This window comes from Tenrec ecaudatus, chromosome 5 (assembly GCF_050624435.1).
Source record: "Tenrec ecaudatus isolate mTenEca1 chromosome 5, mTenEca1.hap1, whole genome shotgun sequence".
In the NCBI taxonomy this organism is placed as follows: domain Eukaryota; kingdom Metazoa; phylum Chordata; class Mammalia; order Afrosoricida; family Tenrecidae; genus Tenrec; species Tenrec ecaudatus.
In genome coordinates, this window is record NC_134534.1 from 26,041,581 (window position 1) to 26,068,397 (window position 26,817).

General features: G+C 34.5%; 1 protein-coding gene and 1 non-coding gene across 4 annotated transcripts in view; both read left to right on the top strand.

Annotated features, from left to right (window-relative positions):
• Positions 1 to 26,817, top strand: part of CSMD3 (CUB and Sushi multiple domains 3) — a 1,306,760-nt gene that overhangs the window by 512,537 nt on the left and 767,406 nt on the right. For 2 of the 3 annotated variants that reach the window (XM_075550585.1, XM_075550586.1), the window contains 2 exons: positions 5,545 to 5,622; positions 11,891 to 11,978. In XM_075550585.1, the coding sequence (XP_075406700.1) occupies positions 5,545 to 5,622; positions 11,891 to 11,978 (166 nt within the window). The remainder of the gene's footprint in view (positions 1 to 5,544; positions 5,623 to 11,890; positions 11,979 to 26,817) is intronic. The other variant, XM_075550587.1, reaches the window with a different exon arrangement.
• On the top strand, positions 26,166 to 26,300 carry LOC142449581 (U8 small nucleolar RNA). Its single transcript, XR_012784719.1, has one exon. It is a non-coding gene; the product is annotated as a U8 small nucleolar RNA (small nucleolar RNA).

Genomic DNA, 26,817 nt, shown 5'->3' on the forward strand with positions numbered 1-26,817 from the left:
GTTTCACATTAATTGTAAAAATAAAAAGGGTGTAAAGAAATTATTTGCAAATGAATTACTAAAAATAATATATCAAGGAATAATGATAGTAACAGTAAAAAACAAGAGAAAGAAAATATACCTTTGGAATAAAAAATTAAGCTAACACAATTATATACCAGAAGGTAACAATAAAATACAAGGAATTAATTAGCTTAAAATAATTTTTTTCTTTTTCAATAAATAATGATAATATCATTAGTAACAAGGTTTTTTTATCATGTAACTGCTACTACTTCCAAGCTACTTGTTGATAAAATCAATACTGTATTTATAAGGGTAAGAGGAGTATAAATATATAATATTGCATTCACTGTACTTTCATTGGTGTTCTTGAATATAATCTACATAGACAAAGAGAGGGAGTCCAGGATACTCAAAACACTTTTTCATCTAATTTAATATCACTGATCTTGTTTATAAGTGCCTCTACAAATTCACAGGCTTATATATTTCCAATTGAAAAAATACCCTGGTATTCATTAATACTGACCATGCACTTTTTTCCTTTTTCTAATAAAAATATTTTGCAAAGTAATCAATTTTTACAAACTGTACATAGCAATGAAGGAACATAATAAATTATGGATATGTGACTTTTGAGATTATGTAGTGAGGAGCTCATCAGTTTTTAAATAAGGAATCTGAGGCTGGAAGATCTTTTATAACCAACTTATAAAAGTTAAATAATAGAGGATCACTTAAAGGTCATCTTCTGCAAACACTCAATTGATGCTTGAATCCCATCTGTCAGTCTGTGAGTATGTGTCCGTAACACTAGTCTAGCATCCAAAAGAAAATCCACTGTCTCCGATCTACTACCTCCAATCTACTATTGGTTAGCACATCTTCTCATATTATATTGGCAAAAATTGCCTTCATTTTTTTTCTAGAAAGGAACTGAAGTTATATACTACCATACTGACCCAAAATGTTGATATTTGAATTAAAATCAAGCTCCCTAGTTATGTTACACATAGCATGAATTTTTATAATAATAAAAAGCCAAATCTGTTGCTATCCTTTTGAATCCATTCATAGGAAACAATAGAGCTGACCCATATGGTTTCCAATATTCAAAATATTTACAAATTCAGATGCTCACAGCTTTCTCCCACAGAGAAGCCAGTGAGCTGGAACCCCTGCCCTGTAGTCAGTCAGAAAAAGCAAACCAGTTACCATTGCTCAATTCTGATACATAGCAACCCTGCAGGACAGAGTTGAAACGCTCCGTAGGGTTCACAAAGCTATGCATCTGTGAAAGAAGCAGACTGCTTTATTTTCATTGCAGAGAGGATGCTGAGTTTCAATCATAGGTCTGTGAGTAAACCTTTTAGTTTGTAGCTAGTGCTTAGTCATTGGTACCACTCAAATACATGTCCTCAATTAATTAAACAGATATTTAAATAACATTGTATCCAAACCATTCCCTTAGTGTCAAAAACTGCAATTTGATATTAAAGGAAGCAGGACACTGTCTGGAAGAAACTAATTAGAAAATATACTACCATGAATTATAAGTGCCCTCTGAGGATTGCAGAAACAAAACTTTGTTATCCTGGTTTAAAACTAAGGAGAATGCTCCTTAGAGGCAAGCTGGTGAGACTTCATCTCACATATTTTGGACACGTGGTCAGGAAAGACTGGTTCCTGGAGAAGGGTGTGAAGTTTCGTCAAGTAGTGGGCATCCAAAAGAAGACCACCTATAGATGGATTGACACAGTGGTTGCATTGATGAACTCAAATATAAGAACAACTATGAAGATGGCCTAGGCCAGGCAGCGTTTGGGTCTATGACTCACCAGCACCTAACCACAGCAAAAAGGAACACTCTGCTGGCCTTCCAAGAAATGTGTGTTGGTTCTTTTGACAGCCCATGGCATTTTCAATATTCTTCATCAGCATAATTCAAATGCTTCAATTTGCCTTCTGTTATCAGTGTTAATTATCACATGCATAGAGGTGATTGACAATACCATGGATGGATCAGGCACACATAGTCATCAACATAACCTCCATGCTTTCCAACACTTTAGAGACCCTGTGCAGCAGATTTCCCCCATGCACTGCATCTCTGATCTCTTAGCTGGTGCTTCCCTGAGCATTGATTGTGGTCCAAGCAAGACAACATCGTTGACAACCTCAAACTATTCTACTTATCATGATCTACCTCTGGGTCCAGTTGTGAAGATCTTGAGGAAGATCCTCAACAAGATGGATTGCTAGAATGGCTGAAATAATGGCAATTGTGAGGAGGATGAAGGACTTACGAGTGTTTTTTCTGTTGTACGTAACATCACCTTGAGTCAAAGCCAAGCTGACAACACAGCAAAGTTTACAGCTAAGGCAAGGTGGATTTCATTGTGGAGCTGATCTATTTTTTGCAAGACTTTTTCTCTATTGAAAATATTTCTAATGAGTTAAAAGGAAAAGAGCACTAGTCAACATGCATTTTGATAAAAGTAATAAAAGATGATTAAAATATTTAGTATACCAGTAGCAAATCAAAATAAAGGAAATGAATCTATATGCATATGCCCATAATTATTTCACTTAATGGTTTCTAAATGATTAAAACATATGTAACTTTATGTATTTAAAAATAACCTTCCGTTTCTTATCCAAATGCTTCAACTAGAACATTTAGTCTTTTATCACTTCATTCTTTTCTGATTAATGTTTAACAAGGATATTTTCCCAACCAAATACCTGAGTTAAATGATTCACAATTTGAAATACTTCATTTATTAAATTAATCATACATTCATACAACTACCCCATGAATAAAATATTATCCATGCCTTTGAAAAATTAAGAGTGCAGTGGAAAGAATTTTCATAAATAGCACAATGCCACTTAACATCATCTTAAGCACCAATAAAATAGCTTTTAATTTTTCATTATGAACAATTACATTTTACAGGTTTATTACTGAAATTTGTTGGTTAATAGGTCAGGTTAATTTTATAAGTTAAATAAGCTCACTAGAAATACTCAGTTTCTTCTGACCTGTTAGGATTAAATGCAAATGTCTTGTAATACACAATAAAATTTATATTTGGTACTTTTTGTATTTTTACTAGTGACATGGATTAGAGCCAGGCATTTCCTTTAATGCCTACAATATTTAGACGTCCGCTTTCAATTTAAAGAGATACATAATGTGTCATCTTCTGTTACATTTTTTAAAGTAAAATGTTTATAAGGTGCTGGTCCTATTTAAATATTTTGGTGAGAATTTAACTTTTATATGTTTCCATCCACACCTTTGGATAATTTTAGATGGACATACTCCTTTCTACCAGCTTGATTTGTATTATAATCATTTTGCTTTTACTCAAAGTTATCGATGTTCCTAACTTTAATTTAAATTTATATATGGATGGTTTAAAAACATTTTCCCTATTTAAAGCCTGAAACTTAAAATTGATCATCTACTGTGATGTATTCTTACTGTTAGATATGCGGATGTATTCTTACTGCTAGCCTGTGTTCCAGACTTCACTCACACAAGGCAGTTTAGTGCTTACCACCTGTCCCTCCCCAGACACACTGACGGTCTCTGAAATGCTGAGCAGCATTTTCCTTGACGATGATGACCAATAGCGTTGGCCTCTTGGGTAGTATTTTCTTCTTTCCTTTGTTATTTTTCTCCTTTAGGTTCTCAATACCGTCACTTCTTTTCCTTCATTTGTTCAGAGCTCTAGATGTATGTTAAAGCTACCATGAATTCTTCAAACTAATCTGTAATAATTAAAAAGTCAATTCTTGTGCAATATGAGAAAGGAGAGGGAGAATTCCTAATTCTATTTGGCTGGAAAGACGAGAATTATGCCACAAAATACAAAATGCAAATTTTGTTTAAATTTTTTTTGATAGAGCAAGGAAATTCACAAACAACAGCAACAAATTTAGAACACTTGAGCATTCAGTGAAATTCACCTTTAAATTACCATGCGGAGGAGGGAAATGACAACCAAACTCGACCTTTCGGAGGAGCGGAGCCGTTCTCTCACTACAACCAAGTGTTCACACATACAGGGTCTCGAACCATGGACTGAGGGAGCAGTTAGTCCTAAATTTATTCTAAGATTCTGCTTTTTAAAACCCTACCTACATGATGATTTCCTCTTTTCATCTCTCTCCATATTCCATATATAAAATAGTTTATAATTATACAGTCCATAAATCATCAGATTGTGTTTCTACTCCCTTATTTTTCAGAATCAATAATGTATATATTGTATACATATCTAATGTATATGTTATGCAAGCAGTTACATCAGCAATTTAAAAGTTAGTGAAATTATCACTTTAAATACCAAAAAATTGGTTTTACTCTTTTCATAGGCATACCATTAAAAATATCCTACGAATTAAACAGTTAAAGCATTAATCTTAACTCCAAGTTTGGTGAAGAGTAATATGTTAAAGATTGTAAATTATAATTATCTTCATGAATTTAATATATATCCCTTTGAATTCTTGATTTAGGTAATTTTAATAAAATTTTAAATAAATTACACATATCAAAATATTTTAATGTTTTTCATAATTCCACTTGATGTTATTTAAATATTTAAATAAAATAGTGTTTTGAGATACTTTTTTTTAAATACCATAACAAAGGTAATTAATCAAATATTTATATTTGAAGGAAATAAAAAATATTTTTTTCTCTATCCAAAAAGCTTGAAAATTTATACTTAATTTCAAGTTTTACAAACATGTTCACTAAAATACTTAATATAATTTATATCAATCTGTGTTTTCTTAACCTACCAAGAAATATCTCATGAGCAAAGAAAATCCACAAGGATCTTAGATATAGATGTTCAGTATCATAAGAGAAAAAATAAAACAGGATATTCTACATAGACCTCTAATAGTTATAATTTACTGTCATATATTTGGTACACTATTTACTGACAATAATGATGTTAAAAGGACTTCTAATCAAAGAAAATGAAGGAACATTTTAACCAATATTTTAAGATTTTTCTAGTTTTTTCAACTTAACAATATGTCCTCATACTTCAATTTGGTGACATTCCCTAAAAATATATGGTAGTTTATTTAAAAATGAAGCCAAACAGATACTGCTCTTAAAATGTTCCGTCTTTCTTTTTTTTCCCCCAGCCCCCCTCTCTTCCTTTCAAGCTTTGTTTATTCCCTTAAACTTTCATGAATGTCCATGATTTATGATTAATAAAATGTTAATATGTTGCTTTAATTTAAATGAATAATATTAATACAAATATACAAATATGTATGTGTAGGTACCTCGCTATTAAAATATTCTAAACTTTATACTCCTTAGTTATTTTACTACTAAGTTATTGTTTTCATTATTTTATTTCCTTTTAATTTTCATCTGAAACACATATGTCAGATTTAAGAAAACAGCTTAACATGCATTCTTCAATGCTAACAAAGTTTGTTAACTTTATCGTCATTTCAAAATTGTATTATCTGATACATGCTTTTGTTTGTTTTCTTAACTAGTGAAAAAGGCCATAGATTTTAAATCTAGAGGATTTAAATTGTTTCCAGGGAAAGACAACAGCAACAAGTTTTCTATCTGTGAGTTTCCTCCTTTTTGTTACTTTTTCTAGTGCAAGAGTGAAGTTTGTGCTGTCTGTGTTGTGTGTTTATTAAAATGTTTGTGGATTCACCAGATTAACTGTATTAATAGCTGTATAACATGCATGGTGATTATTTGACTTTTTGGTATTTAAATGTGTCCAGTTTAATGATAAGCACCCAACCTCAAGTTGTTTTGGCTAAAATTTATTTTACTTTGGGAGAGATTCTACATTTGTACTTTTTGAGTAGAGAGGTATAGTGGGTAAAATTCTTTCAATTTATGGCTTATTGCAAGATAGTTTATTCAATATATCCAAATTTCACCTTATAAAATTGAAAGGTTTTTAATTAATTAATTGATTGATTAAGTCAATATTCATGGGTAGATTAATGAATTAATAGTATTATTCTTCATTTCTGAACATCTCATGAAATAGTGACCTTACATATACCAATATATGTACTGCCAAAATACACAATTTGACTTACAAACTCAGTAAGAACCCTAAAATTCATCCCTGCTATGAAATCAAGAATTGTTGAATTAGTCCTTTAGTCTATAGTGCCATAAAAACATTTATTTATAGTTTTAGAAAGTGGTGAATTTTTCATGCTGTATGTAAACAGCAGTTCAAGGTATTTACTATCTCCTTCTAAATGTACAGATCAAGAGGTTAGAAAGAAGGTATTTTCAGCACAATCTCTGATTTTTAAAATGATATTGAGATGATAGGTAGCTAGTACAAATGACATGTGTGTAGATAAATATGTCATTAATCAGAACTATATTTTTTAGCATTTTTATGTTCCCTAATTTCAAATCATCTGAATAAATAAATTCATAGCTGTTTCTTTAATAATAATCATTCTTTATAGTGATAGGAGAAAAGAATTTTACCTATATATTCACCCACTTATATACATATATAAATGATAATACAAATGAGAAGTTATAGCAATTATAACAAAAACTTAGCCCGTATATGTTGTCAAATACATGAAAGTATCCAAAATTTAAATGTGTTCGTGTTAGTGGAATTTGAGGATGCTAAACCAACAGTAGCAGATATCAAAATGAATTAATTGAGCAAATTGTTTTGAAAGTCCAAAACTATTCATTTTCAAGTATTTAACTGTATAATTAATATTTATTGATATATTGGGAATTATAATATATTTTTCTAATATTTTGTCTGATCCTCATATGAATGCCTTTTGGAATTCTAAGCAGAATTCTCAAGACAGGTTCAGTGTTTTCTTCTTTGGATTTCCCATGTGTCATGAATGTGATTCATGCTTCTAATTTGAAGAAGTTCTGGGAAAGCCAGACTGCTTATACTGAGAAGCAGAAGATTTATCAAAAAGTATATGATTCATTTATACTTGTTTATATATTGTTTTATAAAATTGTAAAGTGAAGTTTCAATGATTTTATGTAAAAATGTCCTGAAAAGATAGTGGAATTTTTCCATTAAATTTGAAGCCCCTCATATATGATTTAATTTTTCTTGACACATAGGTTATGATAGTGAAATTGGACATAAAAGTCGTGGTGGGGAGAGGACAACCCAATGCTTGCTTTTTAAAGTAAAAAACATGTATTATGGAAAGAACTCTCCCATTAAGAATGCCAAAGAAAAGTTAATATTATCCTGAATTTTAATCATGAGGCAACATATTAATAATTTTCTCATTTAAAAAATTCAATTATTTATTGTATTTTATTTTTCAATTTTTCAAGGGCAATATTATCTTAACTTAGTGTTTCATAGCATATTTTATCAAGTAGTCACTGAGGCCTTCATCTCTTGATATTGTTTAATACAAGACAACACAAGTAAAAGAGAGATTTGCTTTAGCTGATATTCACCTTCCACGTGAGAAAAAGACAAAACAAAACTAAAGCAAGCAAATTACACGTTCCTGAAAAACATACATTTTATTACTACCACTGCCAGAAGTCAGTCTGAAGGGTATGAAACAGAACCATTGTCCAAAACATGTCTCCTGTGTGGGCATCTTTACAGTAATACTGAGAAATTCATTAGCAAAAGGATGCAGGAAACCGACTAATCTTCGTGGGGAAATTTTGGTTGTTTAAACATCTAATTCAGTTTTTTATTTTGTTGTCTATTTTAATGTTTGAAATTTAAACAACTCCTATACATCATTGATGTTATTTAATGAAAGGAGTAGTTTTCTCATTAAAGGAAAAAATAAGTATTTTTTATTTGAAAATAACTACAATGGCTGATTGTAAAGGGTGGAGCTAATGAACTATTATATTTGCCAGCTCTGTTTGTCAGTTCTAGAAAATTGCGGTAGATTTACAATGATATTGTGAGCTCTCCGGTGTTTCGCTTCCCTATTCTTCAAACTCACAGTTTCACTCATTCACATCACCCATTCATTCCACACTCGTTTTGACCTCCTCTCTCCGTGGCGGCACCTTGCTAACCTGAGAAGGAAAAGATTGAATTTATTCTTAGTTTTTAAGGATTTAATGCTATACTGGGCAACTCAATGAGATTAAAGCAATTATTTACAAAATATAAGCAAAGTCAGTGTAAAAGAACATTAGCGTACATGATGTTTCAGGTCACAAAAAAAGATTCCAAAGCAATCTATTTCATAACATCTGATAAACATAAGAAATAGAATGTAAAAGTCCGAATAAAATAGTAAGACAACCAGTTGTAATAGGTAATGAGATAGCATGTAGTCAGAATCCCATTGCTTTTTATTCTTTTAAGAGTAAATTTTTAAAAGAGTGAGCATGTTCCTATATAAAAACAGCATTCTTAAGAACACAGATTTTTAAAAACGGGATTTTTTAAGATTAATTTTATGCTTTTCAAATTCGATTATTCAGTTATCGAAAATATTTGAGATACTGGAAGCATGTCTTGAAAACATATTTAAAATATATTTTAATAAATAATTCACTCAAGAAAAAACAAACCCATTCGTCTTCTCAGTTGAAGGGACAAATGACTCCTATTTTCCTGGTAGTAACTGCATCCTCCAAGGTCACATGAGTGTGCCCTTCCTCCCAAGTGACTCAGTTTTACAGTAGGAGAAAGACCTCAGCTCAAGCAGTTGAATGTGGAGAAAGCACTCATCTGCTTATTGATCTGCAAGTGACTGTTCACATTCTAAGAAACCAAAGAAGTCAGCGCCTCCAATTGCTTGAAATTGTTTAGTGAAAATAGGTCGTTCGTATAAATTGTTGAATAATCTTGAGATTTGCAAATTTCCAAGAAGCAACATATTATAAATCTTGACATGGATTAATATGAGTTCAATTATCTTAATTAAAGAATGATAACCCTATGGCTCTACCATTACATTAAGTTTTAAATGGGGAAGTTCGGGCCCTCTGGTGTGAAAACACTGGTTCATACAGACAGAAACAAGAGTGAGTGAAATCCAACGATTTGAGATTATGTAAGTGAAAATATTGAAAACTGTAAATGAATGTACCTTGTATTTCAAAACGAATAAATTGGGAAAGTGTTTTAAACTTTAATTAATGACCAGTTTCTGCCTTAATGAGCATTCTGCAGAAATTGTTAGGCTCAGAGGCGAATGAGATTCTCTTGAATAAAGCTTCCAGGGCTTGAATCCGCTCTAGCACTAACCAGCAATGTGATCTTTTGCAGATTCTGACTCTCTCTGACTCAATTTTCTCACCTGCATATGGAGAGCAGTTCTCTTTCAAATGGCTTTGTGGCTGAAATTATCTGATACCTCTAAAACCAGAGTTAGTGCTGTGGTAGCAATTATAATAATGCATGCAGAAATCTTAGACCCAAATCTTTTTGGAGAAGATAATGACGGTGACATGGGAAAAATCATTGTCAAGGGCAGTTACAAAAGAACTTGCATGTTAACCAATATTTTGTGTTTACGTACAACCAAATAATGTAGTTAGGCCTTCTCCATGCTAGTACTCTTCCTCTTCTCGACCCCGTGTTAAAAAGTTAAAAATCAGTAAATTTTTATACAATAATTTCAATAATTTTTATAAGATAGGAAATAGCATTTTCTTTGGAATAGGTTCAATCATTTGATGGCAATATCTAAGATAATATTGTCAATTAAACTAGTAAGACATCTTCATTAAAATTTATTAACTTCTATCTCAACTTTGTATATATAGTAAAATAAGTAAAATTTCCATTTTTACAAATTCATAATTTATTTGTGGACATAAATAAGTAATATGAAATTATGAATTTGATAAAGTAACAAATAATTTAAAAAGTACAAATGACCTTTCAAAATAACGTGCATCATCTTCACGTTCTATAATAAAAGAAGTATTAGAATATTTTGGAAACAGTAGAGGCTATCATTTTGTATAAATTGACTTTACCTGAGTCTTTATAATCAGAATGCTGAGGACTAAAAACATGTAGACATGAAGACATGACAAACAAATCCTTGGAGAAAGAAGGGCCAGCCAATACACAGAAAAGCAAAGTGTTGTTGAAAACAGAAGCATGCAGGAATCTTGGTGCCAAGTGGAAAAGGCAATTGCTATACAACCAAATCTTGATCTTAGGAGGTTATAATAGTAATAAAAATGTGCATTCGAAAATTTAGTAGTCTTTTGTTAAGCAAGATGGATTGGAAGTGAATAACAAGGGAGTCACAAAGGCACCACAAGGATTAGGTTGGTCCGAAACAATCAAATCACATGAGAATGGGGATTTTGTCTGGATTATTTTATGGACTATTACAAAGAAACTAGGGAAACGTGGAATAGTCATATATTGGAAATCAAGAGCAAATGAATAGCTTCAAATCATGAGGGAAATAAGAAATGGAGAGAACTCTGGCTCAGTGCCTTTAGGTTTCTGTGATGTTTGTGATTTGTCCAAACGAAAGTCACCCTAGTGCCAAAAGTTAAAACTACATACCTAAAATAATTAACATAAGAAAGGCTGTCACATGAATTAAAGAATAAGTAGTAAAGTGGCTAAAAAGGACACTTTCAATGTTAGTTATAAAATTAATTTTACAAAATTATGGACAGATGTAAAACATATCTACTTGACAAACTACCAATTGTAGTTAGACCGTACATGTTGGCTTCTAATAATTAACTCTGTATTTCAATGAGTCCATTTGAGCTCAGTGAACAATCTAAACTTATGTTAAAATTGAGTGGCTTTCCACATTGACTTTATATTAAAATTAACTTGAAGGTAAGCACACACCCATACAGGCATATATACAGGTGTGTGTTGTGCTTGCATACACACGCACACATACACATCCTGATGCCATGGACCTCATTTAGACTAATTGCTTAAAAATATCTTGGATTTGAAGTAGGCATCTTTACTCACTAAAGCCTCTCAGTTGTTTCTGAATAATAGTGTAAGATCAAAACCTTTGCCAGATTTTTTGTTGTCTACCTGGGCATCCTCTCATCAGGTACTAGTATATTCATAAGAAGTGCAAGAGCAACAGAAGTTATTCTTCACAGTAAGATTGGATTTATAAAATAACAACACTCCAGAACTATCAGATTAATCTTCCTATTAAAAATATACCTTGTGAATTCATTTATCCAGTATGATCATGTTCACTGATAAAACCAATAAATTTTTCATTAACTGGGTACTCGGAAGGAACTCCTGAAAATATATACAAAGGCAAAAGAAAACTTAGTCTTGAAAATTGCTAGGAGGTAAAGACATTCTGTTTTTTCAGGCTTATTTTCAATGACACGCACCAAAGATAATTTGTACTTTTATTTTACTTGACTGTCAGTAATCCTAAATGTTATATAAAAAATACAGAAGGGCAACATCCTTAAACTTTTTCTCCAGGGCCTTATTTTTTATGTTTCAGTTTTTAAATACCTGATTCATATGATATTGTCATAATAGTGACTTTTTTATAGCTATAGATTAATGGAAACTGGCATGCTTACTGATAATCCTAGAATATCCTATCTGCAGATTTTGTAATTTGATAATAAAGATTAAATTTAAATCATTAATGTACTGTATTCTGAAGAGTAAAAATAATTGTATGTTACATTATTTTTGTTGATTTGCATATCTACAATTAGAAAAATAAAAGTTTTGCTTTAGTTACTGAGTCATACAATTATAGTGTAAATTTCTAGGCTTGAAATTTAGTGAGCATAAAAAACATAAGTAGTAATTCTATATAAAATTTGAATCAATATTGTAAATTAATATTTGATTGTCTAATCCTATATATATTTTATTTCCTATTATTGCAGTAAATGAGGGAGGTATTAAAACAGCCTCCAATTTATGCCCCGATCCAGGAGAACCAGAAAATGGGAAGAGAATTGGAGCCGATTTTAGGTAATGTTTTCAATTGTTGATTCCATTGCTTATTTTGTCGCCTTTCATTCTTATATTTAAGAGTAATTAATAATATAAAGACAAAGTAGTGGTGAATATAAACAGAGGTGTGGCAGCTAGATTTTCTACTACTATATTTCTATTGGTAATATTTAATTACTTTAAAGTTACTGGTTGAATAATAGAGGAGTCTTGATGGTATAGGCGTTACACGTTGGGCTCCTCAACACAAGGTCAGCAGTTCGAAACCACCAGATGCTCCTTGGGAAGAAGCCAGGGCTTTCTACGCCAGTACTTTCTCACAGTCTGGGGAACTCACAGAGGCAGTTCTACCCCATCCCGTAGGATCGCTGCCAGTCAGAATCGCCTAGATGGCAGTGAGGTTTGAGGTGAATAATAAATCAAACTATCAGGACTTCCTTTAGTTTTTATAATCAAATATTTTGTTATGTAAGCGGGATTTTTAAGGGCCATAATAAAATTCAAATTCTGTTGCGTATTAGTTCTCTGATCTTAGGTAAATTGTTCAATTCTGGTTTACCCAAGTTTCTTCACTTGTAAAATGTGATTCTAATTTATAGCATACTAGAGAGCTAAAAGACATAGTGTCTGTGTACATTTCCAACAACATTATACAGATATTTTGTTTCATGTTTAAGAAGTGAACATAAATTGAACATGTTTTAGCTCAATCTTAAAAATAGAATTTATTTTATCAAAGCATAAAACCACTTTGTTCTGGTTTGCTGAGAATTTGTATTTCTGCTCCAGATATCACTATATGAGGTTCTGCATTCTAGCAATATTAAAAAATGTATTTTCTGTTTCAATATATCTGGGGTAAAATGTAAATTTTCAGTACAAAATTGAAAATGAATAGATCGGTAATATATTGTTTCAACATTAAGTTTTCCAGCAACCTAAAGGATGTATGTAGAATACACCATCAGCAATAAATAATAATTTATCAATGAATAATTTTTTAAACCTTGAATTTTTATTATTCTTTTAACCATAGCTTTTTACATATAAAGGGCACAGGGAATCTCATCAAAATGCTAAGGAAAACATTCACTACAATTCACAGAATATTTATTTTAATAAAGTAGACATGGCATATTGAATTATAATTTATAATTCTTGATGAGTTATATTTACAGATCCCGATATTAATGTCAATCTTCCTGACATTACTTGTATTCCACACGTGTGTTGGCTTCTGTATATACTTTTGGATAAAGACTCACGCTACCCTAAACACTACTAACCATGAACCAAAAATATAATTTTTAACATATAAATCTGTAGAAATTTTGTCTCCGTTAATTTTTATAATGATAAAAAGTTATTTATATCATATTTACATTGAAAATAATAGCATTAAAACAAATAAATTGTAATATTTTTCTAATGTCCCCATTTTTCTAATGGGAATTTTACTTAAACCCCAAATTTAATATAAATTATGTTGTTTGACAAGACACTGAAATGATCAATAAACTAGAGATCTAATTGTTGCCCAACTGCAATCAAATAAGTGACTTCATGAAACTCAATTACATCTTCCTAATTTATACACATATAAATTATATATATAAAATATATAAAAATAAAAACCATCCCTATGCCTTCACCTGTCCTATATATACTTTATTTATAGCATAATACTTATAAAATCTATCCCCTAAGGTAGTTATCATTGTAGCATATTCTTACAAATGAAAAAATTGAAGTTCCAATAACCCAGCTAATAATTTAACAGAGTGACAATTTAAACTCATGATTGTCTAGCTCCCAAATTTGACTTGATAATCATTTTTGTAGATTAGGCTTTAAGTTAGGTAGAAGTCTCAAATCCTCACTCTCTCATTAATTATCCAGCCTTCTCCAGGAGTTGATATTTTTTCAGATCTTTGATTATATAAAACAATGCATACATCACAGAAATATGGACAAGATTATATGAAATAATATATTTATGCTAGTTATGGTAGAGCTATGGAGTGGTCTCAATAAACGTTTCTTGTTGTTAGATGCAGTCAATTCAGCTCCAACTGGTAACAAGCCTTGTGCAACAGAGCGAAGCACTAACCTGTTCTGCAATGGCCTCACAATTGTTGGGGTTGAGCCCATTGTTGTTTACCTTTTGTCAACTACTCTTGTTGAGATTTGCCCCCCTATTCTCTGATCATCTGCTTTACTAGCAAAGCATTGTTTACTAGGGACCAATCACTCCTTACTATGTATCCAAAGTATGAGAGAGGGCACATGCCCATTCTCCTAGAAGCATACTGGCTTTGCTGTTTCTGGGAGGTGTGTTTGATATTCTGACTCCCTTGCTGTATTCTATATTATTGACCAAATCATATTTTAAAGGCATCAATTTTTCTATGGACTTTCTAATTCATTTTCCAGATTTCACATACACATGAGATCAGAAATGCCATGGCTTTTTCCTCAATGTGAAATCTTTCCTCTTTGACACTTTAAAGAAGTGCAGATTTTCCAAGGCAATATGTTATTTCATTTCTTGAAAATTGCTTTCATGGAAATTGATTAAATGAAATCGATAAAAATGAAGTCCTTGGATATTTTATCTATTTTCTCTTTATTATGAAGTTGCTTTGGGTCCACTTTTGAGAACTTTTGTTAGTGTACCTGAAGACTTGGATCTTCATCGGTGTGTGGAATCCTCTAACTTTAATCAAAATTGTGTCATCTGCATATTCCAGACTGTTAAAGATTCTTTGTCTAACTTTCATGTCATGTTCTCTTTTGCATACTCCAGATTTCCAGGGTTATTTTTCAGCATACAGGTTGAATAATTATGGTTAAAAGATACAGCTACATCATTCCTGATTTTAGACCACATAATATTTAAGATTAACTGTTCCAGTGACTTCCAAGTGGTTAATTTATGTATAATTTTCTAAAAATAAGTAAATAGATGTTCTTGAATTTCCATTCTTTTCATGTTATGCATAATTTTGTGATATATAGAGACTAATGCCTTTGTAAAATGCAACAGAGGTGAGCATCTTTCTGGATTTCATTGCACTTATCCAAAGCCATATCAAGTTCCCAACATACCTCCAAATCCAGGTCCTCTTCAGAAGCTGCTTGCATTTCTGGTACTCCCTGTCAATTTTGAATTATTTGTGGCAAAATTTTACTTGCAAATGATATTAATGATATTGTTTGAGAATTTCCACGTTGGATCACTTTCCTTTTGAATGAATACAAACATGGAACTCATCCATCCCTTTGGAGAGTTAGCTGTCCTCTGAAGTTCTTGGCATAGACAAATAAATGCGTTCTGTTGTGCTCATTGTTGAAATATGAGTATTTTGTTATTTACTCAGTTCTTATGTTTCGCCAATGCCTCCCGCACATTAAATACCACACACTCTCGATCACTTGCTACATCTGGGAAGGGTGGAAAGTCAACAGCTGTTTGTTTTAGTTTAAGACATCTCTGTATTTCTCTGGCCTTATTTTGATTCTTCCAGCACGCTTCATTATTATGCCCAGAGACTCCTTCACAGATTGCAGGTCACGGCTTCAGTTTGTTTCCTCAGCTGTTTCAACGTGAGAAATCCAAGTGAGGCTTTTCCCCTTCCGTTCCTTTCACATTTTTTATTATACTTCCATTGTTTTCTGGAGCCCCTTATAAAATACCTGGTTCAGCTCCTCTACTTCATCCTTCCCCTTTGCTTTACTGTCGGTACATTCTACAGCAAGATTGAGAGTCTGTTTTGACACGATTAACTGTGATCTTTTTTGCTTTCATTTATTTTTTACTTTTTTAAAATCACTTTACTGGGGATTCATACAACAATTATCACAATACATACATACATACATACATACATTGTGTCATGCACATTTGTCCTTTTGTTGCCATCATCATTTTCAAAACATTTTCATTCTACTTGAGTCCTTTGTATCAACTGCTTATTTTTCCCCCTTCCTCCCTGACCCTCCCTTCCTCATGAACCCTTGATAATTTATAAATTATTATTATTATTTCATGTCTTACACTGACGGAGGTCTCCCTTCACCCATTTTTCTGTTATCCATCCCCCGGGAAGGTGGTTATAGTTAGGTCATTGTGATTGGCTCTCCCATTTCCGCCCCCCACCACCCCCACATTTCCCTTACCGTCCTGGTATGGCTACTCTAAATATTGGTCCTGATGGGTTTATCTGTCCTGGATTCCCTGTGTTTCCAGCTCTTATCTACCCAGGTACATGCTCTGGTCCAGCCAGATTTCTAAGGTAATTGGAGTCATGATATTGTTTGTATTTGTTTGTTCTTTCTTCATCTTTGACATTCTTGATAGTATTTCACAAGTCATCCAGTCTTTAATCATTAATAGTCAATTCATCATCGCTATTCATAGACATGTCTCTAATTTCATGTGGGATGTACTCAGAACTCTACGTTAGCTCTTTTGTATTTGTTCTCATTTTCTTCAGCTTCCATTTGAACCTGAATATGTGCATTTGATGGTCTGTTTCAAAGTTGGTCCCAGGTCTTCCTCTAACTCAGTGGTTCTCAGCCTTCCTAGTGTTGCGACCCTTTAATACAGTTCCTCATGTGGAGGTGATCCCCCAACCGTAAAATTATTTTCATTGCTACTTCATAACTGTAATTTTGCTACTGTTATGAACCCGGTGACCCCTGTGAAAAGGGTTATGACCGCAGGTTAAGAACTGCTGCTCTAATTGTTGATAAAGAGCTTCTCAATCATCCAATTTCACAGATATAAGCAACTAATTCATGCTGAATTCCATCTATCTGTACAGTTTTACTTTATATTGATGAAAATGTTTTAATGAACAGTTCCTTGATATCCCAAAATTTTATCATGTGATCTCTGGTATTTTTTCTATCATAAAGATCATTTTTTAAACTGCTCTGTCATTTACAGCACTCTACTTTTCTACCCACAGAACTCAATAATTCATTGAAATGTCTCCACAGAACCCACAGACAATATATTTGATTAAAGGGTTTATTAAGGATGATTATAGTGTAGGTGAGAAATGCTAAAGATTTCTCAAAGTAAGTTCAGTCTCAACACATTACAAGGTTCCTTAGAGGCTTTGTAGAGATAGATAACCCAAAGGGTAGGACACTTGATTTTAAGCCTCACCTGAAAGCATCCAGCTCAAAATTCTTGAGTCAAAGAGCTCCGCCAATTAACAGCCCAAAGGCACCCCACTCCAATAAGCTGCACCTGAAGACACCTCGTGGCTCAGCAAGCCTTCATCCCCCATAAAGTGCCCAGAGATACCTCACTCCACAAGTCAGTCTTCTGCACCAAGGCACTCAGCTTGACTTGCTCTGTGGGCTTCCATGTCTCTGCTTCACACTGTGACTCCTGGTTCTGTTGTTGCTCTTCTGATATCCCACTAACTTCTGGATCAAGGAGGTCAAATCAGCAAAGAACTTGGGGTCCAGAGGATGCCTCCTCTCCTGAAGCTTGCAGGTAATGAGATCCTCTCCTGCTTCTCATTCATTGGTTAGATATCAATGCATTTGGTTAACAATTACTCATAGGTGAATTCTTCCAATATCTTCACTGCCTCCTTAACCATGAACCAACCCAAACAAACTCATTACCTTGGAGTTGATGCTGACTCATAGTGACCTATAGGACAGGGGAAAACTGCCCCTGTGAGTTTTCAAGACTAACTTTTATGGAAAGAGAAAACCCTGTCTTTCTTTGACAGCTGTTAGTGCTTTGGAACTTCTGACCTTGCAGTTAATACCCAATTAATGGGATACCACATGACACTAGAGCTTTTTTCCTTACCCACACCATGCTAGAGAAGGTGGATTGGTGGGGGAGTTGTAGACTCTATCGATCAGGGCTCCATAAGCCATCCACTGCCCCCACAACCAGCTACACTTCTTTGGTTCTCGTTTTCACATCCCCATCAATAGTCTTAATCAATGCATCTTGATTGTATGTTTGATTATTTTATTCTTCAGAAGTTGGAAAATCAGATCAATTTATTCATTCTTGACCTTAGTGATTGGTGCAACTTATTTGATTAATAAGTTCTTTGGTCTTTATTTTGATGTATGGATAGTTTCCTATCACTGCATGGAACCCTGGTAATGTGGTGGGGTATGCATTGTGCTTCTAGGAAGGTGAGCAGTTCAAAACCACCAGTCTCTCTGTGGAAGAAAGATGAGGTTTTATACTCCTATAAAGAGTTAAAATCTCAGAAACCCACAGGGGACATTTTACTCTACCTAGTAGGGTCTTTATGAGTGGGAATCAACTTGTAGGTAGTGGGGTTTTGGGGGCGTTTTGTTTTTTACAACAATTTACTTTTGTATGGAAATGTCTTTATGATAACTAATACAGTGCTATTTCTCTTCAATTTATCATTCCTGGAATAGTAGATCATATGATTATATAACTCTAATTGGACAATAGTAGTCCATTTCAGCTCACTAATGCCAAGAATTATGTGTTATTTATGTGCTCTACTTAATTTTTAAGTGCTTCCAATTTTTCTGGATTTTGTACCTTGCATATTCCATGTTTCAAATATGAACCTGTGATTCTACCACTAACCTCACAGCAACTCCACAAGATAGAATAGAACGACTCCTTAGTGGTAGAAGCTGTGAATCAAAAAGGCTGCCTCACGTTTCTCCCACAGAGAAACAAATCAAAGAAGATATTATGATGGCTCCCCATCTATTTTTAATAATCTAGGGCAGAAATAATGATAATGTGAACATCATCCGCCGGCAGAAATTGTTGTCCTTTGTGAAAGTGGAAAATCTGACCCAAAGTACCTTCATTGCAACATCTGCTAAAAGCAATTAATGGTTTCTTCTCAACTGGGAGGACCCAGCCAGGTTTGCTTCCATGACCCCTGGGCTCCTGCCTTCATTATGTCATTTGCCTATTGTAGGTTGTAATAGGAAAGTGGGGTGATGCAGTCCATGCTTTTGAGGTCATGCTTTGGACACGTGGTTTGCTGAAAGCAGGGCAGGTAGAGGACGGTTGCAGTACTGTTAGTGAAATATTTTGGAGACTGGAGTTATAGTGCTATCACTAAACTACTCTAGGGTCCAGTGAGAAAATCGAAGGCAAGAGTAAAAAGTACCGATTAATAAATGAGCATCCCTGAGTTTCTGAGATCAAACAGCATGGTGGTGGAGTAAATATTCATATCATTAAAGAAAGGAACATTCAGAGGTTTTAGGGGACACCAGAATTTAGATATGCCATAGTAAATCTTTCCAGGTGATATATAGTGAACTGAACATTATCCAACCACAAGCCTATGGATATTATAAAAACAAACCCATCTCGCTGCAATCAACTTGATCCTGACTCATATCCACCCCATAGGGGAAAACAGAACTGCCCAGAGATCTAAAGTCATAAATCTTTATCGGAGCAGAAAGCCTCATCATTCACCCACCGAGCAGCTGGTTATTTTGGCTCTAGTTCAATGGTTCTCATTTTCTTTAGCTTCAACTTGAACACACATATGAGCAATTTATGGTAAAATTAACTTTGTCATTCTCAGTCCACAGATGTAGTTTATTTGACTCCTGTGTGTTCCACCTGTGAGCTTCATGTATGTACAAGATAACCAAACCAAACTCACTGCCCTCTGTCCCATTGTAACTGGCACGTAGGGTCCACAGAGGAATACAGTGTTAGACTGGGTAGACTAGAGACACAAATCCATGGACACACATATGTGTAGAAGAAAGGGGTATATATACAAGAGCAGTTGAATATTGAGAAAACATCCAAATCAAGTCCATAAGTCTGATATTATCCCATATATCTGATAGCTATCTATAAAGTCCTCTTCAGACTCACGAAACATATGCAGTGACACCAAAGGTAGGATGATCACAGGCCACTAGGAGCAGTCAGTGTTGGTAGAAGCATCTCAGTGCTGGCAGGGCTATCCTTGCAGTTTCCAGCGCTGCATCAGGGTAGGTCCGTGTGGTTTCTCCTCCAGCCTCCAAGGAGGAAATACCAGATTTCCCAGAATTCTCAGGAGAAGACCATGCCCACAGAAGTCTCATTGGTTATGTCCAGGTTGACATCCTAGACTCCACCCCTACACTCCCAATCCTTAAATTAACAACAGATTAGGTGACTACCACAGATACTAATCTCAAGGTGTTGGGTTCGAACCCCACAATCATTCATTGGGAAGAAGATGAGGTTTTCTGTTCCTATAAAGATTTACAGCTTCAGAAACCCGCAGGAACAGTTTAAGTCTGTCTTAAAATCTTGCTATCATTATGAATCACATGTGTAGTAATCATTTAAGTGTTGATTAAAATGGTATTGCCCTAATGGTTTGATAACTGGTCTTGTGAAATTCTATCATGCAATCATAGCATCATTTATGTCTCTAACAAATTTATCAACTAACCATTGTTCTTATTTTGAACTTTCACATCCCAATCCTCCATAATTATGAATGCATCTTTATTTAACATTAGATTAACTTCAAACTGAAGAAGTTGATCAATTTTTTCATATTTAGCTTTAGGGTTTAGCTTGTAAATTTGAATAATAGCCATATTATGATATTTAATCTTCCATGTTGGCAGATGTATATTATCCTGATACTGACTAAATTTCAGTTTAGAGTCAGTCTTCAATGCTCATTTCAGCAATGAATGAAATGCCATTTCTCTTCCACTTGTTATCTTTAGCATAGTAAACCATAAAATTGCCTGATTCAAGAGTGCCAAGTGTAGTTCATTTCAGCTCACTGATGCCTAGGATGATATTGATCTTTACGTGCTCCACTTCATTTTTGACAACTTCTAATTTTCTTAGAACCTAATTTAGTAGTAGTCCAAACTCATCAGTGACTCTGTGGGAGAAAAATATGATCGTCTGCTTGTGAAATACGTACAGCTCCGGAAACTGTGGGGGCCGCTCGGTTAGGTTTCCCCTGGTCTCTGTGCGCTGGAATGGACTCAACAGAATAGATTTTAATTCCACATCGAATAATGTCATCAGATGAAAGTGTGCGTAAGAGGAGCTAGATAGGAAATGAAATGGAAGTTTGCATCTGGGCGTGGGGTTTGAGGGATGGTGGGTTGATAGTGGGAGAGCAGACTTCACAGATACTTGGCCAGCTAAGTGATTTCATGTGTGCTTCTGAGACTGCTGATAATAAATATGACTAGTTAGATGACTAGTTTCTAACATTGCAGAGATGTCCAGGAATAAGCATACAATAGATTGTACAAAGGCATGGTAAAGCTCCATGCATTGAGGAAATTGCTAGGAATTTTTCCAATCATGAAGATTAAAAATATAGATCTGCGTGTGACTTCCTCCCAGGGGGACAGAACACAGAAAAGTGGGTGAAGGGAGACATCGGACGGAGCAAGACATGACAAAATAATAATTCCTAAATTATCAAAGGTTCATGAGGGAGGGGGAGTGGGGAGGGAGGGGGGAAAACGAGGAGCTGAGCCAGGGGCTTAAGTGGAGAGCAAATGTTTTGAGAATGATGAGGGCAATGAATGTACAGATGTGCTTGATACAATGGATGGATGTATGGATAGTGATAAGAATTGTACAAGCCCCAATAAAATGATTTAAACAAAAATAAGATTAGAAATATATGTCTGGAATAAAAAAAATTCATAGATAGTAATTGTTCTGGGCTTTTATAGGAGGAGTGGATTAGATGACTGCACTAAGATGCTTTCAGCTATGAATAGACAAATAGTTCAAAAGCAGTAGCCTAAAGTATTTGTAGACTTACCACCTTCAGAAGGAACCTTTTTCTGTGCTTAAAAAGCATGAAAAAAATCCTTCATTCTCATAATTTTATATATATATATCAAAAAATAATAAATGGAAAACTTGTAAACAAAATTTGTAAACAAAAATTTGCAATATTTAGTAACATGCATTCAATCATAGATTAATTTAGCAGTTAATTCTATTTTCTGGGGGCCTCTATAATCCCAAAGGAAAATTAGTCTCTGGGTAGCCTGGATACATGAATCAGCATATTAACCTAAGGAAACTAGAAGGATGGTTGGATTAAAGACCAAGTCGCTGCACCACAAACAGTGTGGTAGAGAGGGAGAATTATCTACCTAAATTCCTCTAATAATAATATATTTATAAGGAAATTAGATCTATCAACGTTTAATTAATTAATTTGCATATTCTGATATTTAGTTTTGTATATGAGAATGTACTTGCATGGATTTTCTGATATTTTTAAGATATCCAGTACACATTTGGTACCCCCTTTAGATGTGTTAGCACATATCCCCAATTGTTACTGGCTTGGAGACTTGCTCAAACTGAGAAAGCAGGAAATGTCCCATATATTACCATATATTTACACAAAACAATTTCCCAACAAGGGGGAAACCATAGAAAAATTCTGTATCATATGTATTTTCATATATATGTATATATATATATGGAAATGGATTGGGCCCTTACCATCTAACTAATAATAAATATATCCAATATTTATTTAACAATGATATCAAACTGTAAAGCCATTGTTTCTCAACCAGCCCTCTGCTTCGCTCACATGCCCAGCCATCAAGCCAGTTCTTCCCCATGGAGACCCTCCAGGGTAGGGTAGAACTGCTCCTGGGGGTTTCAGAGACTGTACATCAGAGACTGCACTGAAAGAGGAGCCTCCTCCTTCTCACACAGAGGAAGTGCCGACCTTGTGGTCAGCAGCCCAACTCATCATTTACTCAGCCACTAGTACTCTGCATCCTCGACTACTGGTTATCCATCGCCAAAGGCATTATTTCCATCCATCTAAGCCTTCCCCGAACAATCCGGTACTCTTCTAGCTCTCTTACTTTGAAACAGCAGTTGGAAGTTCCTTATAGGACTCAACTCATGTTCCTTTGAAACGCTCATCGAGTTTGGGGAACAAAAGCAGGTCTGAAGGGCCAAGATCACAGTTATAGGGTGAGGGTTTCCACTGACACTCTTGTATGGTAGTCCTTACTACCCTTGAAAAATGAACAGTCATTAATGCCAGGTGGGGGCGGGGGGGAGAGGGAAAATCATTATATCTATTAAATGCAATTTTCTAGCATTTTCACCAATAAAATTTTCTTAAAATTTATTTTGAATAAGCTCCCATAATCTTCCTGTGTCCTCCAAATTATATAAATACATATACACACATATACATACATATAGACATACATTCATATACATACATGCACACACGACGGAAGCAGATGAACTTCAATTTACCTCAGTATTAGAATGATCTGTTCTAATAATGTGGCAACATATGACACTCATCTTCCCGACACGATCACTGAAGATATAATGGGTGCATTCATGTGAAGGATTGCCGACAAAGTAGAGACGCCAAACCCACCTGTAAGATAATTAGACAGTGCTTCACAGAATGGCCACATAGAAGGGATAATATATCCAGGGTGCAGTATAGCACTGATGAAACACATAACTGTCCTCTAGACCAGTGGTTCTCAACCTGTGGGTCATGATCCCTTTGGGGGTCGATTGACCCTTTCACAGGGATTGCCCAATTCATAACAGTAGCAGAATTAAGAGCTTTGAAGTAGCAATGAAAATAATTTTTTTGTTTGGGGGGGTCGGGGGGGGGGTGTCTCCACAACATGTTGAACTCTATTAAACCATCGTAGCATTAGGAAAGCTTAGAACCAGTGCTCTACTTTAACCTCCCTGGCGGTAATCGCCAGGTGGCTCGGGGAAAGGTTAACTGTCAGATGCAGTAACCTTGAGCCACACTAGGGATTACAGAGCAGAAAAGTCCCTTAACTGCTTCCCGGTCCAGTGTGTTCTCAGCGTACAGTGTTGCAGCACAGGGGTGGAACGGGGCGGGAAATTTAAAACTGCAAGTCTAAAAGAGACATATACACACACACACAGTGATACAGTGTAACCTATGAGAATTACATTGTATTATAGCAAATCACCTCAGATTTGTCCCTAGATCAGTCTTCAGTGCCCTGCCTGCCCTTTTACTGTCATTTGGAAAAATTTGCTTGGAAATTTTTTGTCCATATCATCAAAAAAGTGTTACTTTAGCACAAAAGGAGTTTTATACCAGATAAATGACAGTGACTTAGAATTGCTTGCAGAATTGAGCGATAGCAGTTCATAGGGAAATTCATCATTTGACACTGACACTGATCACATAAGTGAGGACAGCGAGGATTCCGCACCTGAGCTCAGCGATGTGTGAACTTGGTGCTCTATTGTCTGCAGTACGAATCAGGCAGCTGCCCCAAGATTCCCGTTTATTGGAGCACCTGCTATGAAAGTAGACATTGACCACAACAACCCTTTAGCATACCTACAATTATTTCTGACTGATGAGATCATTGAAATAACTGTTACGGAGACAAACTGGTACAAAGAGCAACAATCCACTATTCTGCTTCATAAGTTTTCAAGAAGCAGAGAGTGGGAACCCCTGACTAAAGATGACATTTGGAAATTTCTGGGCCTAATAATACTTCAGGGAGTAGTGGGGAAACCCCTGGGGAAATGATATTGGACCACCAATAAATTACTTGCAACTCCATTTTTGGCACCGTCAGGTCAAAATACGGATTTTCCCTGCTAATGAAAATTTTTCACTTCACAATGAAGAATTTGGGTACAAAATTACTGACATAATTAGACCGCCGTGGAGGTTAATATTTCCTCCCCTTACTGCTATGGCCTTAGTTTTCCCTCATTAATCTTGTTAGAACTGCATATGTTCATTTGTATAATTAGAATTGTCGATACTTGAAATTCAAAATGGATAAACCCTTCAGAAATAGTAATGGGAGTAATGATTCCCTGAAGATACGGGAAGAGAGGGGATGGGAAGGGGGCAGGGAAACCTATAGCAATGTTGACTGTGCAACCCCACCTGACAGGAATGAAAAACAGAATTGTAGGTGAATGGAAAAATTGGATAGTGTGAGATATGGCAAAAATAAATAAATATAAGAATATATAGTATATTAATAATGGCTCCTGGGGGGTAGAGTGGGAGAGAGAGGGATAAAGGTGAGCTGATATCTAAATGCTGATATCAAGAAGAAAGAAAATGTTTAGAAACTAATGGTGGCAGCAATTTTACAATTATGCTTGAACTAATTGAAGTATAGATTGTTATAATATCTGTAAAAGCTCCCAATAAAACGATTTAAAAAGAAAGAAAGAAAATCTCTTAAGATTACTCTTTGAAATTCCTCTCCTCTGGAAAAAAAAAATAGAAAACAGTTCACCTAATTCCCTGCTACTCTGCACTTAATTAATTGGCCAGTAGATCTCTTCAGAAATCATTAAGTAGATTGATTTTTTTGTAAGATAATGTCATGAGATTAAGAAGTGTAATGGGACAATAACTTATCTACAGCCATCTTTTGATGGCAGAGACATGTTTACATTTGTTGTCTTTGGAACAATCCCATGTATATATGCACAGTGTTAAAAGTTCGTGGAATATTCTATGATATCTAATTTAATTTTTCCATGAACATTTTGAATGATGATGCTGTCTACCTGAATACAGCTACAAGACTTGGAAACACACAGGACAATTATGCTGTCTCAACTGGGTCAGCATGGGTTCGGGTGGGCACACTGGCAGTTTAGTTTGACTTCATGAGAACTTGACCTACAATTGCAATATATTTTTTACTTATTCCCATTTATGCACTTGTATTCATTTATTTACATTATTTCTGTCAACTTCAGGATACATGTTCTCCAAGGTTATGGATACTGCCTGGTTCAGGACCTACAACACTGACAGGCACTTAAAAATGAAACAATTCATATTTATTCAATATAAAAATGGCAGTCTAAAATCTTATGACACACTCATATTTTAAGATTTAAAATATTTTAAATGTTTTTAAATATAGACAGAAAAAAGATATAAACTATAGATGCACTTACAAAATGGAACAGTGGGCAGTTATAACTCACTGAGGCTCAGTAAGTATAACTATGATTCACCCTTTGTTTACTTCAGTGTATATAAGCGATACTCAAAAAATTATAGAAAAATTCCATTATTTTCATTCAATTGTTCTATGAAATTTTTGAAGTCTCCATATATAGATTATTTTCAGAAATCCCAAAGATAAAAATGTCACTTTAGAAAGCATTATACATCATCAGTAAGGTTACTCCTTGCCTCTTCCTCCTTTTGGAGAACAGAGATAAAGTGACGATTGGAGCTCCCGTGATCGGTGATTGGCGGCTCCATGTGAGCAGGGCTTGCAGCATCCTGTTTGCTACTAACTGATTAAAAAAAAGAAAGAAAGAAAACATTACACAAATGATTTTATACGTTTTGACTCTATAATATAAAATACATGCATCATATTGTATATATGTTACAATATATAATAAATATATTTACAGACCATGAGTCATATAATATATCTGCTTTAAATGGCAACCCATAAAACACTGCCATCAAGTCAGTTTCAACTCATAGAGACCCTACATGACAGAGACCAACTTCCCCATGGGATTTCCAAAGCTATAAATCCTCATAGAAATAGCTTGCTACACCTTTGGGTTTGAACTGCAAACCTATCTGATGGCAGTCACTGTGCCACCAGGGTACCTTAAATGATAATATATTATTAATTTATTTGTCTGAAACATTAGTTCTAGCCTCAAAGAGGAAAACTTTACTATTTTATGACACTGGTAACATAACATGGAATTTTGACTTCAGGCTGAAGGCTAGAGAGAGAAATAGAAAAGACTCATTGTAATTATTAAGAAGCATGTCATTTCTAACAGATAAGAACA